This window comes from Ranitomeya variabilis, chromosome 1 (genome assembly GCF_051348905.1).
Source record: "Ranitomeya variabilis isolate aRanVar5 chromosome 1, aRanVar5.hap1, whole genome shotgun sequence".
Taxonomy (NCBI): Eukaryota; Metazoa; Chordata; class Amphibia; order Anura; family Dendrobatidae; genus Ranitomeya; species Ranitomeya variabilis.
The window spans coordinates 749,279,471-749,295,696 of record NC_135232.1 but is presented as its reverse complement, the minus strand read 5'-3'; the positions used below and the strand labels follow the sequence as shown (position 1 = coordinate 749,295,696).

The following is a 16,226-nucleotide window of genomic DNA, read 5'->3' as shown; positions in this document are numbered from 1 at the left end:
ATATATATATATATATATATATATATATATATATATATATATATATACATACATATACATACATATATATATACACTCACCGGCCACTTTATTAGGTACACCATGCTAGTAACGGGTTGGACCCCCTTTTGCCTTCAGAACTGCCTCAATTCTTCGTGGCATAGATTCAACAAGGTGCTGGAAGCATTCCTCAGAGATTTTGGTCCATATTGACATGATGGCATCACACAGTTGCCGCAGATTTGTCGGCTGCACATCCCAAAGATGCTCCATACAAGGCAGGATGGATCCATGCTTTCATGTTGTTTACGCCAAATTCTGACCCTACCATCCGAATGTCGCAGCAGAAATCGAGACTCATCAGACCAAGCAACGTTTTTCCAATCTTCTACTGTCCAATTTCGATGAGCTTGTACAAATTGTAGCCTCAGTTTCCTGTTCTTAGCTGAAAGGAGTGGTACCCGGTGTGGTCTTCTGCTGCTGTAGCCCATCTGCCTCAAAGTTCGACGCACTGTGCGTTCAGAGATGCTCTTAGGCCTACCTTGGTTGTAACGGGTGGCGATTTGAGTCACTGTTGCCTTTCTATCAGCTCGAACCAGTCTGCCCATTCTCCTCTGACCTCTGGCATCAACAAGGCATTTCCGCCCACAGAACTGCCGCTCACTGGATTTTTTTTTCTTTTTCGGACCATTCTCTGTAAACCCTAGAGATGGTTGTGCGTGAAAATCCCAGTAGATCAGCAGTTTCTGAAATACTCAGACCAGCCCTTCTGGCACCAACAACCATGCCACGTTCAAAGGCACTCAAATCACCTTTCTTCCCCATACTGATGCTCGGTTTGAACTGCAGGAGATTGTCTTGACCATGTCTACATGCCTAAATGCACTGAGTTGCCGCCATGTGATTGGCTGATTAGAAATTAAGTGTTAACAAGAAGTTGGACAGGTGTACCTAATAAAGTGGCCGGTGAGTGTATATATATATATATATATATAACTGTCTACGGTCCACTTCCGTCTGTTTGTCTGTCACAGAAATCCCGTGTCACTCATTGGTCGCGGTCGGCTGGGCGCGACCAATCAGCGACAGGCACAGTCCGGCCGCGAATTGGCCCCTCCCTACTCCCCTCCAGTCAGTGCCCCCTCCATACTCCCCAGTCAGCGCCCACATAGCATTTTAGCAGTCCGTTAAACAGACTGCGCTACACCGAGACATAACGCGGTGTAACGCAGTCCAATAATGCTGCCATTAAACCTCAATAGTAAAAACATATGTTAAAAATAATAATTAAAAAAAATCATTATATTCTCACCTTCCGGCGTCCGCAGCAGCCTTTCTCGAGTAGGCGCTGGCTTAGCTAATCAAATGTGCCTGGAAATCTGCTCCCTTCTTTATCATGGCTCAAGTAGAGAACAGTTAACAGAACAGACATAGGACCCAAAAACCCCCCAAAAAATTATATCCAATATTTACCCATATATCTTGTTTTTCTCCAATTGGAAAGTTTGAGTACAAGTCTATAATTTCTGGAGTCCGATACATTGGAGTTGTGTTTCTAATCACCTACAAAATGAATGGAAAAGTAATATGGTTTTGCATGAAGTAATACAGCTACTGCATGGTGATCCGATATCAATTATGATGCGAAGTTCATTTATAATCTCTGGCTCTTCTCATGGAAAATAATTTTTTTTACTATAGGAATCGTGAAGGAAAAGAAAGAGCAGAGCTGGGATGTAGTGCAGGCAGGAAGGTTTGGATACAAGGTGGCAACAGGTCATTGCAGAATACATTTTTTTGTCTAGGGTTCAGATTATTTTCTGCAAATGTTGGTTTAGTAAAACAGGTACTGGACGCAGCAATAGATATATATCCAACAATACAAATCGGTGTATACAATCGCCTGTGGATTAAGTGGTATACGTCTGCTGGGTGGATGAACGGTGGACAATTGTGGGCACAAAAGAGAAGAAGCCTAACACATTATCAAGACAATATGGGACAAGAAAGTTTATCAAGATAAAATACCTTTATTGACAAAGTGGTAAGAAGTAGCACCACATACAAGAGGTGTCGTCAGGGGAAAAGACACCTCCGAAACACGCGTCTGGGTATGCGCCACACCTGAACCAACATCCACCCAGGTAACTTACCGTTCCCTCATTATATCCTAGGCTTCATAGGAATTGTCCTCAACCTTCATTACTTCCCAGGTCTCACAGGAACTGTGCCCTACCTCTATTACTTCCCTGGTCTTATAGTAACTGTGCTTTACCCTATTTTATTCAGTCCTTTAGCCTCACTGCCTCTAACATCCTAGGATGGGCATAATATGGCTGATCTTTCCATATTATTCATTGTTTTTAAGGAGCACTTACACCCTGACCGTCACATATCAATATATCTCCCTCTTTTTTGTTCCTTCCAGGCCTGAGCTCGCAAATTGCTTGTGGCCCATGGCATTTCCTTTATGTACTTGGGATATAATTGTTGTGCACATTGTAGCACATAATATACCGTGATATATACTTAAATTGATATACATAATCTATTTACTATCTTGGGGTTTGGTTTTTATTATAATTGTTTTATTGTATATGATTATGTCCTCTTTTAAATTAATGGTGCGGGCACTTCTTTTATGTGGTGCTACATATTACCACTTTGTCAATAAAGGTATTTTATCTTAATATACTGTATTTTTCGGACTATAAGACGCACTTTTTCCCAAAAAAATTTGGAAGGAAAATGGGGGGGGGGGAGGGGTGGGTGCGTTTTAAAGTCCGAGCGCAAGCTTACCGGGGGGTTGCGGCACAAGTGTGGCAATGCTGAAGCTCTGTGTCGGCGGTGAGCAGTGTGGAGGGCATCATTGGTTTCCTTGGGGCCATCTTCCTGAAGCCGTGGCCCCCGAGATCTCAAGCCCACAGCCTCCAGAAAATGGAGAGCGAGAGGTCAGCCGAGATCTCAATTAGCGCCCGCGTGGCCTCAGGAAAATGGGCGCCGAGAAACCAATGATGCACTCGGCTCTGCTCACCGTGGATACAAGGCCGCAGCATCGCCACATTTCTGCTGCCGGCCTTCTGAGGAAGGGACCCTGATACATGCAACGAACTCTGCTCTGCCTCACCGCCGACACCGGACCCGCAGCTTTGCACCGCTGGGATACCCCGAGACTGCAGCCTTGCCCCACTTCTGCCGCCACCGGCTTCCTGAGGAAGAGACCATGCCTCCTGTGACCCCGCTCTATCACCTCCTGCCCTCAGGTAAGATACCATAAATTCAGACAATAAGATGTACCCCCATCTTATAAAAATCTTTTTTTTGCTATTTTCCTCCCCAAAATTTCGGGTGTGTCTTATGGTCCGGTGCATCTTATAGTCTGAAAAATACAGTACTTTCTTGTCCCATATTGTCAACCAAATGTTCATTTTGGTGAGAAAAGTGATTGGCAATAGCAATTGCACCAGCTCTCACAAAAAAAGCAATTTGGGTTTAACTGAATGTGCAAGTCATTTCAATGCTTGGAGGTAGAAACCATTTGTACCACTGATTTCTGAAGGCAACATAGGAATGAATTGATTAAAATTGGAGCTTCTATTCTGCCTATTTAGTAAACGCAACAAAGCAAACAAACATCAGTGGACATCTCTGTGTGTTACTCACTTCATCCTCAACCGTTGCTCTTCTCTGCGCTGTCCAGTTATAATCAGGGTAATGTGCAATTGTGGTTGCACTGCCAAAGTCACACAATTTAATAGTTCCTTGGCTACCGATCAGCAAATTTTCCACCTGTAAAATAAAATTAAAAAAGTTATAAAATATTAATATACTAATAGTTTATCGGCCATAGCCAAGTGGAACACAAAAACTCATCACACCAATATTGCCGAAGTTCTGGCTTCTTCGTTAACCCCATGTGAAGGACCAGGCCCCAAAACATCATTTCAACTGCGTCTACAGGAGTCCAGTTAGAAAAAGACGAAAGGTGCCAAAAATTGCTGGGCGTACAAATTTGCTTGGGCCACCATGAATTGTACAAAATACTGAGGGAAAAAAAAACAAACTTTGAAACAGTCTATTTCTGTAAGGACGGTGGTGTCAAATTTGATTGCTGTCTGCACCACAAATGCAGGAATCAGTGTCTCAATCTTTGTGGGGTGAGGTCCATACGGAGTCTGTAACAGTGGGCGCTGGTTCAGTTTCTGTCCTAGGGCAGCTAGCTGCGTGTTTGTTCAGTATCACTTTAGGAAAAGGAGGAGGGAAAATAAAATTAAAAAAAAGTGGGATCCTCTCCATCACCATCAGTGTCGAAGGCAAGGAAAGGGTATGCCTCCTCTGCTGAATACTGTGTGTGTGGACCAAATTGCACTGTGTGTGGGAGTGCTAGGCGTAAACTTTTATTTATTTTTTTTTAATTTAGAGGAGAAAAAAAGAAAAGAATATATTTAGATATTAAAAAATTCACGCACGGACTCAATTCAGTAAGAAATCATGTAGTAGACGCCGATAACAACAGTATATTTTTACTGTTCCTAATCTAAATCAACTAATCTACCAGTAAATGCTTTCTTATGATCTTTTTTTTTCCACATAAAAGCAAAACAAAAACAACAGGAGAACGGTCACTGATATGTGTCAGTATTCAGCACTAAAAAATAGAGGGAAAAAAAAAGGTCCATGCCAAAAAGCGAGCACGGGTGCGAATCTGTGGCGTACGTCTGATCAGCGGTTCGGTAGCTGTACGACGCACACACTGAATGGTGCAAAGGGAGAAAAAAAAAATAAACAGGGACAAAAAAAAGTCCTTGAAAACAGCAAGCACGTGTGGAGATCAGTGATTTGTGTCACTGATCAACGCTCGACAGCTGCACGACACATGAAAAAGAAAAAAACTGGCAAAAATTGAGTGTTCAGAGGCAGAAGGGTATGGGGGTGGTTTAGGAAAGATCAGGTATGGATCAGGAATGTCTTCTTACTACTTCAGCAGCACCAGGCGTGTTGGCACAGGCTTCAAAAAGTCTACGGCACCACAAGGCCCAGCATAGCTCACAGAATGACACAGACTGCCCTGTACACATCCACAGCTAGAATGAGGAAATACAGGGTGGTCACTGCGGGGTGAGATCGTGTTTGTGCACTCTGATTGGGGCGATCGACGTCATGTTCTGATCGCACTTAGAGCTGATCCTGTTGACGTTGTGGCTGCTAGGCTCCAGCCTATGATCAGTGCTCTTACAGAACAGATTGTAGGCTGGACATCAGTGTTTCAGGTAATTTCATTGCCTGAAACCCTGAAAACTCTGATTGGCTGTTCATAACTAAACAGCCAATCACAGCTATCGTAGTTGAGGGGGGGGGGGGGGGGGTGTTGCCTCCCACGGGACAACAACTTCATGTGCTGTGCTGCAAGATTCAGCAGGCATCTTAATGTGATCACGGCGACTGTGGTGCCGCATTAAAGATATGACGTACCCATACGTCCATGGTCGGATGCATCAAAGATGATTAATGAGTTACGGTGAGTCCGTCACCAGGGTTTTGGTATTGGTGAAGACCCTAATTCCAGTAATATGTCATTGGGCTGTTTGCTGAAGGTTTGGTGAAATTTGCTTTCTCTGTTGCGAAGCAACTTCCTTGCAAGTTTGTGGATTGGAGAAAGTGAATAATTCATTACATGGTGGAGATGTCAGACGTCAGCTGCTAACCCGTGAAGCATACTGGATTTATTACCTTGGCACCAGATTCCCAGACGGACTGAACAGACGTAATGATATCATGTTTCATTATCAATGAATATGTTGGTTTGTTTATTGTACACATTTCTTTGTATTTTAATTGTTTATTTATTGTTTGTTCATAGATATTGTTAGAGGACTTTACATGTCATGTGATTTCAAGCCACAGATTGATTGGTTTAGCTCATGTTTAAGTATTGGTCATTTTTTGTGAGTAGCAGCTTTGATAAAGATCGAAACGCGTCACTTGCTGTCCCTGTGTGCATAATTAAAACATGACAATGGACATGCTCCAAGACCGCACCATGTGTCTTGGAGCATGTCCATTGTCATGTTGTAATTATTGGAATCAAATTTTGAAGATTTTTACCCAAGGAGCTGGAACAAAGACCCTTTTTTTTTCCTCATTTTCATAAGGGTAACAGGAGAAATTGCGACATACAATTTGTTGTGCAATTGCTACTTAGTACGCCGATACCCAATATGTGGGGGAATACTACTTTTGATCACAGTGCAAAGCTCAGAAGGGAAGAGGCGTCATATTGGAGTTCACATTTTGCTGGAATGGTTTGAGGGGGCCATGTCACATTGGCAGTGCCCCTGAGGTGCCAGAACAACAGAAACCCCCCATATGTGAATTCATTTTACAAACTATACTCCCTAAGGCTATGTGCACAGGTCAGGATTCCTTGCCGAAATTTCCTGAACAAAACCGGACATTTTCTGCAAGAAATCTGCATGCGCTTTTTTCGTGTTGTTTTTTTTCGGTTTTTTTTTTAACAGATTTTTTGCATTTTTTTTCCGGAGGTTCCCAATGCAATAATATAGTGAGAAATCCGGAAAAAAATCAGCAAAATTAATGAACATGCTGCGTATTTTTACCGCGATGCGTTTTTTGCGCGGAAAAAAAAGGCAAAATATGCACAAAAATTGAGGAATGCATTATAAATGATGGGATGCATATGTATGTGTTTTTTAAACGTTTTTATAGTGAAAAATCCTGAATGTGTGCACACAGCCTAATTAATTCATCTAGGGCTGCAGTGACCATATTGACACCACATGTGTCTCACAGAATTTAATACCCTTGGGTAGAGAATAAAAAATAAACTACATTTTTACCAGCAACATTTTGTTTTAGCCCCAGACTTTACATTTCCACACAAGAAGTGGGTAAAAATGGCACCAAAATTTGGCCCACAATTTCTACTGAACGTGGCAATATCCCATATGCGGCTGTACAGTACTACTTAGCCACGCTATTTGCCTTCTGAAGCGCAGATATTTCTAGAACAGGTTGAGGACTCCGTTTACAGAGCCCCTAATTGCTAGAAGAGCAGAAGCCCACTCAAGTAACCCCATTTTGGAAACTATACCCATTTGGGAATATATTTACAGGTGTAGCAACGATTTTGACTCCATGGGTATATTCCAGAAACAAGAAGCTATGAACTTTGCCGAGTGAAAATTGCAAACTGCCATTGTAGTAAAGAGTACGCCGTAGTGACCAGAACATTGCAGTGACCATTCCGTTATGCCCAGCCCGTGCTTCTGGAGACATGGATCCATAAGTTAGGAGGGCTCTCATCGCTTCAGAAATGCCAAACATGTGGACGCTATAGGTGGTTTAAATACACTTTGGGGCTCAGAAGGGAGGTGGGGGCATTTGGTTTTGGGAGCAGAGAATTTGCTACATTTCTTTTGTAGGGTGAGGAGCCTTTCGCTTTTTCAGAGCCTTTGTACTACCAGTAACGTGGAAGCCCCTTATACAAGTGCTTCTAACTAAATTACAATATCAAAAAGTTAATTAATTTCAGTTCTTCATTAAAAATAGTAGAACTCATTATAGAGTCATTACAAACAGAGTGATCTATTTTAAGTGCTTATTTGTTAATTTTGCTGATTATGGAACGAAAACCCAAAAGTCATTATCTCAGTAAATTAGAATACTTTATAACACCAGCTTGAAAAATGACTTTAAAATCCGAAATGGTGACCTACTGAAATGTATATTCAGTAAATGCACTCAATATTTGGTCGGGGCGCCTTCTTCATCAATTACTGCATCAATGCGGCGTGGCATGGAGGCGATCAGTCTGTGGCACTGCTGAGATGTTATGGAAGCCCAGGATGCTTTGATAGCAGCTTTCAGCTCGTCTGCATTTTTGGGCCTGGTGTCTTTCATCTTCCTCTTGACAATACCCCATAGATTATCTTTGCTGACCAAAAAAGCATAGTGATACTGGTGTTTTTAAACCAGGCATTGGTACTTTTGGCATCTCCAAAAAGCTTGTCAACAGAGGGAAGTATGAAGTGCTCTAAAATTTCCTGGTAGACGGCCACGCTGACTTTGGTCTTGATAAAACACAGTGGACCTACACCAAAAGATGACATGGCTCCTCAAATTATGACTGATTGTGGAAACTTCACACTAGACCTCAAAGCAGCTTGGATTGTGTGCCTCTCCACTCTTACTCCAGAATCTGGAACCTTGATTTCCAAATGAAATGCAAAATTCACTTTCATCTGAAAACACCTTGGACCACTGAGCAACAGTCCAGTTCTTTTTCTCCTTGGCCCAGGTAAGACGCTTCTGGAGTTGTTGATTGGTCATGAGTGGCTTGAAACAAGGACTGCGACACTTGTAGCCCGTGTCCTGGATAAGTCTGTGTGTGGTGGCTCTTGAAGCAATGACTCCAGCAGCAGTCCACTCCTTGTGAATCTCCCCAAAATTTTTAAATGGCCTTTTCTTAACAATCCTTTCAAGGCTGCGGTTATCCCGGTTGCTTGTGCACCTTCTTCTACCACACTTTCTCCTTCCACTCAACTTTCCATTAATATGCTTGGATACAGCACTGTGTGAACAGCCAGTTTCTTTAGCAATGAGCTTTTGTGGCTTCTGCTCCTTGTGGAGTGTGTCAATGACTGCCTTCTGGACATCTGTCAAGTCAGCAGTCTGCCCCTTATTGTGGAGCCGACTGAAACAGACTAAAGAACCTTTTTAAAAGGTTTACGAAGCCTTTGCAGGTGTTTTTTTGTTAATTCTAATTTACTGAGATAATGACTTTTCATTGGCTGTAAGCCATAATCATCAACATTAACAGAAATAAAACACTTGAAATAGATCACTCTGTTTGTAATGACTCTATATAATATAATATAGGAGTTTCTCTTTTTGTATTTTAGAACTGAAATAAATTAACTTTTTGATGAAATAATAATTTTGTGAAAAGCACTTGTATTTCCGTTAACAGATGACAGAACTGAGAGGGGACTTACTTTTTTGGGGGATTGAGATGAAGCTTTTACATAAAGTTTGGGATCACATTTATCCGGCGCTCTATGCTGAGCACTTTTGCATAAATCTCTGAGTGACGTGATTCAGATGAAAAACCCGAGGGATCCATTCACTATAATGAGGCAGAAGAATAACTCTGGAATCTGTCTGGCCTCTGTTCAGCTGTTTCCTTCTTTTCAGAGGTACACAAAACTGGCCGATGGCACTTTTATGCAATCCTAAATAGACGGACACCGCCGGATCACAGGTCAGACGGTGCCAAAGTGCCGCCATCTGATTCATATAGTGAATCTTCTGTCGAGGGTTCTGTCTGACTCGCATATTTCAGAGATTTACACGGAAACCCCAGTCCAAGCGCTCAGCGCAAAATAAATGTGCACTGAGCCTGACTGCAATCTTTGGGAGGCAGAATCAAAAAATCAACACCAGGTGAAAAATTGGTTTTATTTATTTTTTATGCTGTTCCTTGTGTGGTATAAATGATTAAGCGACTTTATTCTTCGGGTCGCTGCTTTTACAGTGATACCATATTTATATCAGGTTTTTATGTTTGGCTGCAGTCATACTAAAAGACGCTTTTTATTGCAAAAAATAGTTTGTGCATCACCATATTTTGTCAGCTATAATTTTTCAATACTTTGGCCCACAGAGTCATGTGAGGGCTTGCTTTTGCGGGACAAGTGTATGTTTTTATTGGTACCATCTTCAGACATGACTTTTTGAATCGCTCTCTATTCTGATTTTTGAGAGGCAGAATAAACAAAACAGCAATGGAGGATTTTTTTATTTTTTTTTTGGGGGGGGGGATGTATTATGTCGTTCCACATGTGGTAAAGTTGATAAGGCAGTTTTATTTTTCGGGTCAATACGATTACGGCGATACCTTATTTATGTTGTTTTTTATGTTTTTGGAGCTTTTACGTAATATTTACATTTTTCCGCTGATGGAGCTGTATGGCAGCATGTTTTTTACCGGACCAGATGACGTTTTCAGTGTTGCCATGTGTTTTTACATCCACCTTTTTTTATTGCGTTTTATTCCACTTTTTGTTCGGCGGTATGATGATGAAGCATTGTTTTTAACTTTGTTTTTTATTTAATTTTTCATAGTGTAAAATAAATGGGTTATCTACTTGGACAGTTTTATAGGTCTGGTCATTATGGACACGGCGAAACCAAATGTGTGTACTTTTATAGTTTACAATTTATTCATACAAATATTTATTTATGGGTACAATAGCTTTTGATTTTACTATTTTTGTTATTTTTTTAATAATTGTAAATGGAAAAAAAATAAAAAGAAATATATACACACACACAGTGTGTGTGTGTGTGTGTGTGTGTGTGTGTGTGTGTGTATATATATATGTGTATATGTACAGTAATGGCCAAAAGTATTGACACCCCTGCAATTCTGTCAGATAATACTCAGTATCTTCCGGGAAATGATTGCAAACACAAATTCTTTGGTATTATTATCTTCATTTAATTTGTCTTAAATGAAAACACAAAGAATTGTTCTAAAGCCAAATTGGATATAATTCCACACCAAACATAAAAAGGGGGTGGATAAAAGTATTGGCACTGTTCGAAAAATCATGTGATGCTTCTCTAATTTGTGTAATTAACAGCACCTGTAACTTACCTGTGGCACCTAACAGGTGTTGGCAATAACTAAACCACACTTGCAGCCAGTTGACATGGATTAAAGTTGACTCAACCTCTGTCCTGTGTCCTTGTGTGTACCACATTGAGCATGGAGAAAAGAAAGAAGACCAAAGAACTGTCTGAGGACTTGAGAAACCAAATTGTGAGGAAGCATGAGCATTCTCAAGGCTACAAGTCCATCTCCAAAGACCTGAATGTTCCTGTGTCTACCGTGCGCAGTGTCATCAAGAAGTTTAAAGCCCATGGCACTGTGGCTAACCTCCCTAGATGTGGACGGAAAAGAAAAATTGACAAGAGATTTCAACGCAAGATTGTGCGGATGTTGGATAAAGAACCTTGACTAACATCCAAACAAGTTCAAGCTGCCCTGCAGTCCGAGGGTACAACAGTGTCAACCCTTACTATCCGTCGGCGTCTGAATGAAAAGGGACTGTATGGTAGGAGACCCAGGAAGACCCCACTTCTTACCCCAAGACATAAAAAAGCCAGGCTGGAGTTTGCCAAAACTTACCTGAAAAAGCCTAAAATGTTTTGGAAGTATGTTCTCTGGTCAGAGGAGACAAAAGTAGAGCTTTTTGGGCAAAGGCATCAACATAGAGTTTACAGGACAAAAAAAGAGGCATTCAAAGAAAAGAACACGGTCCCTACAGTCAAACATGGCGGAGGTTCCCTGATGTTTTGGGGTTGCTTTGCTGCCTCTGGCACTGGACTGCTTGACAGTGTGCATGGCATTATGAAGTCTGAAGACTACCAACAAATTTTGCAGCATAATGTAGGGCCCAGTGTGAGAAAGCTGGGTCTCCCTCAGAGGTCATAGGTCTTCCAGCAGGACAATGACCCAAAACACACTTCAAAAAGCACTAGAACATGGTTTGAGAGAAATCACTGGAGACTTCTAAGGTGGCCAGCAATGAGTCCAGACCTGAATCCCATAGAACACCTGTGGAGAGATCTAAAAATGGCAGTTTGGAGAAGGCACCCTTCAAATATCAGGGACCTGGAGCAGTTTGCCAAAGAAGAATGGTCTAAATTTCCAGCAGAGCATTGTAAGAAACTCACTGATGGTTACCGGAAGCGGTTGGTCGCAGTTATTTTGGCTAAAGGTTGTGCAACCAAGTATTAGGCTGAGGGTGCCAATACTTTTGTCCGGCCCATTTTTGGAGTTTTATGTGAAATTATCAATGTTTTGCTTTATTCTCTTGTGTTTTTTCATTTAAGACAAATTAAATGAAGATAATAATACCAAAGAATTTGTGTTTGCAATCATTTTCAAGAAGAAACTGAGTATTATCTGACAGAATTGCAGGGGTGTCAATACTTTTGGCCATGACTGTATGTGTGTATGTATATGTGTATGTATATGTGTATGTGTGTATGTGTGTGTATATATATATATATATATACACATACATACATACATACATACACACATATATATACAGTATATATACATATATACACACACACACACTAGATGGTGGCCCGATTCTAACGCATCGGGTATTCTAGAATATGCATGTCCACATAGTATGTATATGTATATGACACTGCAGGGCCTCTGATCCAAGGGCAGAGGGGATTGTCTTCCCTCTGCCTGGTCCCAGAATGCTGCAATCGAATTTGATCGCAGCATTTAGTTGGTTAAAGTATCGGGAGTGGTGCGAGACTGCTCCTGGCACTGAGTGCCAGCTGACACCCGGGGGCACACGCACACACAACGGGACGTATCCACCTATCCATGGTCAATACGGCCCAGGCCACAGGAACACATGGATACGTCCAAGGTGGGAAAGGGGTTAAAAGGGTTATCCCACGAACAAAGTTTATTTTAATCAACATTTGAATCGATATTTGAATAATAATTTCCACAATTGGAAGGGATTATTAATTATTATTATTATTATTATTATTAATAATAACATGGTCCTGTGGTAAGATAATCTTATAAATGTTCCCCTGCTGTGCACTCCTGTAATGGCGGTGTCTAACCATACAGGAACATGGTCTGATCATACCACAGCTTCTGGGCAAGGGAGGGAAGCAAGAAATTATACAGACATTACAGCGTGGGATCACAGCAGATTCTGTCTTTGAGGTAAAACGTTACTTAAAAATAGGCAGGGAAATGTTTTACCTCACAGAAAGAATCAGCTGTGATCTCCTGCTGTAATGTTTGTATACTCTCTCTCTCTCCCTTTGGTGTCAGCAGAGACTCTGGATGTGGTTTCCTACTTCCCTCTATAATCCAGTCTGAAAAGCTGAAGTCTGAACGTACTCAGACATTGTTCATTTCAATTATAAATGTATTTAAAATATTTTATATTTTATGAAAAGGTATCAGATTGACTGAAGCGTTGCTTTGAAGGGCCACTGTCACCCCCCTCCAGCCGTTATAAACTAAAAGAGCCACCTTGTGCAGCAGTAATGCTGCAGTCTAACAAGGTGGCTCTTTTAGTTTTTGATTCAGTTATTCCCTCAATAAAGCGTTTTAAAATTTGCCCTAACTACCTGTCTGTAGACCTGGAGGCGGTCCGAAGCCTCCTCTGTGAATCTCCCAACGGCCGTCACTCTTCTCTTCTGGGGATGTGGTCGCCGCCCCCTGCGCGCTGTTTCTTCTTAAATCCGGCGCCTGCGCTGTGCGTGCCTGCCTGGGGCAGGCGCAGTCTTCATTGTCCGTCATAGGTCAGATGCAGGGTGCCTGACTGCACCTGTGCGGGCAGTGTGGCCACCCTGTTGCTGAATCCCCGCCCCGCACTGTGTTATTCATTATGCACAGTGCGGGGCTGGGGTTCCTGGGCATGCGCACTGCGCTGTTCAGACGCTCCCCCGGTCCCCCGCCTTCCAGCATTGCCGTAATATACAGGTTTCCTTGCCAGCGTTTGGAATGAAGCAGCCGCAAATAACAAAGCTGGAAGGCGGGGGAGCTGGGGGAGCGTCTGAGCTGGGGTAGTGTCTGAACAGCGCAGTGCGCATGCCCAGGAACCCCAGCCCCGCACTGTGCATAATGAATAACACAGTGCGGGGCGGGGATTCAGCAACAGGGTGGCCACACTGCCCGCACAGGCGCAGTCAGGCAACCTGGATCTGCCCTATGACGGACAATGAAGACTGCGCCTGCCCCAGGCAGGCACGCACAGCGCAGGCGCCGGAATTAAGAAGAAACAGCGCTCAGGGGGCGGCGACCACATCCCCAGAAGAGAAGAGTGACGGCCGTTGGGAGATTCACCGAGGAAGCTTCGGACCGCCTCCAGGTCTAAGGACAGGTTATTTTGTACAAATTTTAAAACGCTTTATTGAGGGAATAACTGAATCAAAAACTAAAAGAGCCACCTTGTTAGACTGCAGCATTACTGCTGCACAAGGTGGCTCTTTTAGTTTATAACGGCTGGAGGGGGGTGACAGTGGCCGTTTAAAAAATATATAACTATTAATCTGTGAGTGCATGTAATCAGTAAGAAAAAAAAACAAAAACAGTTCTCAAATTCCGAAGAACAGATTCAGGCTGCCGGATGATATTTTCACACCTCTTTTCTAATGAAAAGTATAGAATTGCATGCAGAGCCATTTTTCCCATTAAAGGGACTGTCACCCCAAAAATCGTATCTGAGCTAATCCCACCGGCATCAGAGGCTTATCTACAGCATTCTGTAATGCTGTAGATAAGCCCCTGATGCAACCTGAAAGATGAGAAATAAAGGTTAGAATAGGCTAGGTTCACATTGCGTTAATGGGTTAACGCTAACGGACTGCGTTGCATGGCGAAAACGTCGCAATTAACGCCGTGCAACGGGTCCGTTAGGGCACCCATTGACAGCAATGTGATTTGTGCCTGTAGCGCATCGCTAGCACATGCCATTTTCGGCACGCGCTAGCGATGTGCCGTTCTTTTGTGCGTCCGAGGTCCGGTCCTCGCTAGCGCAGATCGGGGATCTGCGCTAGCGGGGACGGCGAACGCGGACCCTAGAGAAACATTGCGTTAGCGCAATCCGCTAGCGCTATGCGCTTAACGGATTGCCCTAACGCAATGTGAACCTAGCCTTATACTCACCCAGGGGCGGTCCCGCTGCAGTCCGGTCCGATGGTCGTCGCAATCCGGATCCAGCATCTCCTATCTTCATTCGATGACGTCCTCCTCTTGTCTTCTTGCAGCGGCTCCTGCGCAGGCGTACTGTGCCCTGTTAAGGGCAGAGCAAAGTACTGCAGTACGCAGGCGCCTGGAAAGGTCAGAGAGCCCTGCTGCGCACTGAAGTACTTTGCTCTGCCCTCAACAGGGCAGTCAAAGTACGTCTGTGCCAAAGCCGCTGCAAGAAGACAAGAGGAGGACGCCATTGAATGAAGATAGGAGGCACTGAACCCGGATCGCGATGCCCATCGGACCGGACTGCAGCGGGACCGCCCCTGGGTGAGTATAATCTAACTCATTTTTCTTATCTTTCAGGTTACATTGGGGGCTTATCTACAGCATTACAGAATGCTGTAGATAAGCCCCTGATGCCGGTGGGCTTAGCTCAGATACAATTTTTGGGGTGACAGTCCCTTTAAAGCAAGAGGCTCCATTATACGTCAACAGAATCTTTAGGTAACCTTCGAGGTTTGTGGCATGATGGATGCAGCACTGCGTTGGGACTGCCTTATCACAATGTACACAGTCAGATGTATGGCAAGTAGTGAAAAGAACCTTTCAGCAGATTCCTGATCAGACACTAGCTGTGTATACACTGTGGAATTTCAAAAAGGTATTCTATGTTCCAGATGACTTGTTGGAAGCATGTCCCTAGTGGCTTCACCTCATTTATCTCTACGAGAGTGACAGATCTCTCCATATACACACACACGTATAGGGAGAAAGCTGTCAGTCACTGGGAGAAGGGTGGGGAGAAGCTGCCGGGGACCTGTTGTAAACTAATAATTTATATCCAGATAGAACTAAAGAAAAATATCGTGAGCACTCTGACAAAGTCACTGGTAAAGGGCTGGAGGGGAGATATGTTTTGCTGTGCTTAATGTCGTCAGTGATGTAAAACCCAGAGCTTTTCCTCCAGCACGCCAAGTGCTGCGAGGGGTTAACAACCAATTCTTTTAGGCTGGGTTTTATGTAGACATCCAGAAAGAGGGTGGGAGGTTGTCCACCTTACCTCCACCCCAGGGTGTGGTCTGGGGTTTAAATGGCCACTCCAGATAAGTGGTTGTGCTGGAACCAACCTGAACCGTGTGTATTCTGCCAACGGTGAGCGGGTGGACTCCCAATCTCAGAAGGACTGTGCTTTGTGCTACCATTTTGTTTTGTTTTCCTGTTTTGCCCAGAGGGCTGTATTTGTTTTACTACACTTTGGTTTACGCTGCCTATAATAAACCAAAGGAAGTTCTTTAAGAGACAGTGTTCCCCCGTGTCTACCTCCGTGTACCACAGGTGGTGTTAGGGTATGTTTCCAAGTGGCGTATTTGCTGCAGATTGGACGCTGCATACAGCCACAACATCCAGATGCTACAGCATAGTGGATGGAATTTAATGAAATCCCATATCC

At 43.2% G+C, this 16,226-nt stretch overlaps 1 protein-coding gene across 1 annotated transcript in view; it reads right to left on the bottom strand.

The window, feature by feature from the left end:
* Positions 1 to 16,226, bottom strand: part of GAK (cyclin G associated kinase) — a 175,941-nt gene that overhangs the window by 135,440 nt on the left and 24,275 nt on the right. The window contains exons 6-7 of the mRNA XM_077270235.1: positions 3,664 to 3,789; positions 1,474 to 1,563 (exon numbers count right to left, since the gene is read on the bottom strand). Coding sequence (XP_077126350.1) covers positions 1,474 to 1,563; positions 3,664 to 3,789 — 216 coding nt within the window. The remainder of the gene's footprint in view (positions 1 to 1,473; positions 1,564 to 3,663; positions 3,790 to 16,226) is intronic.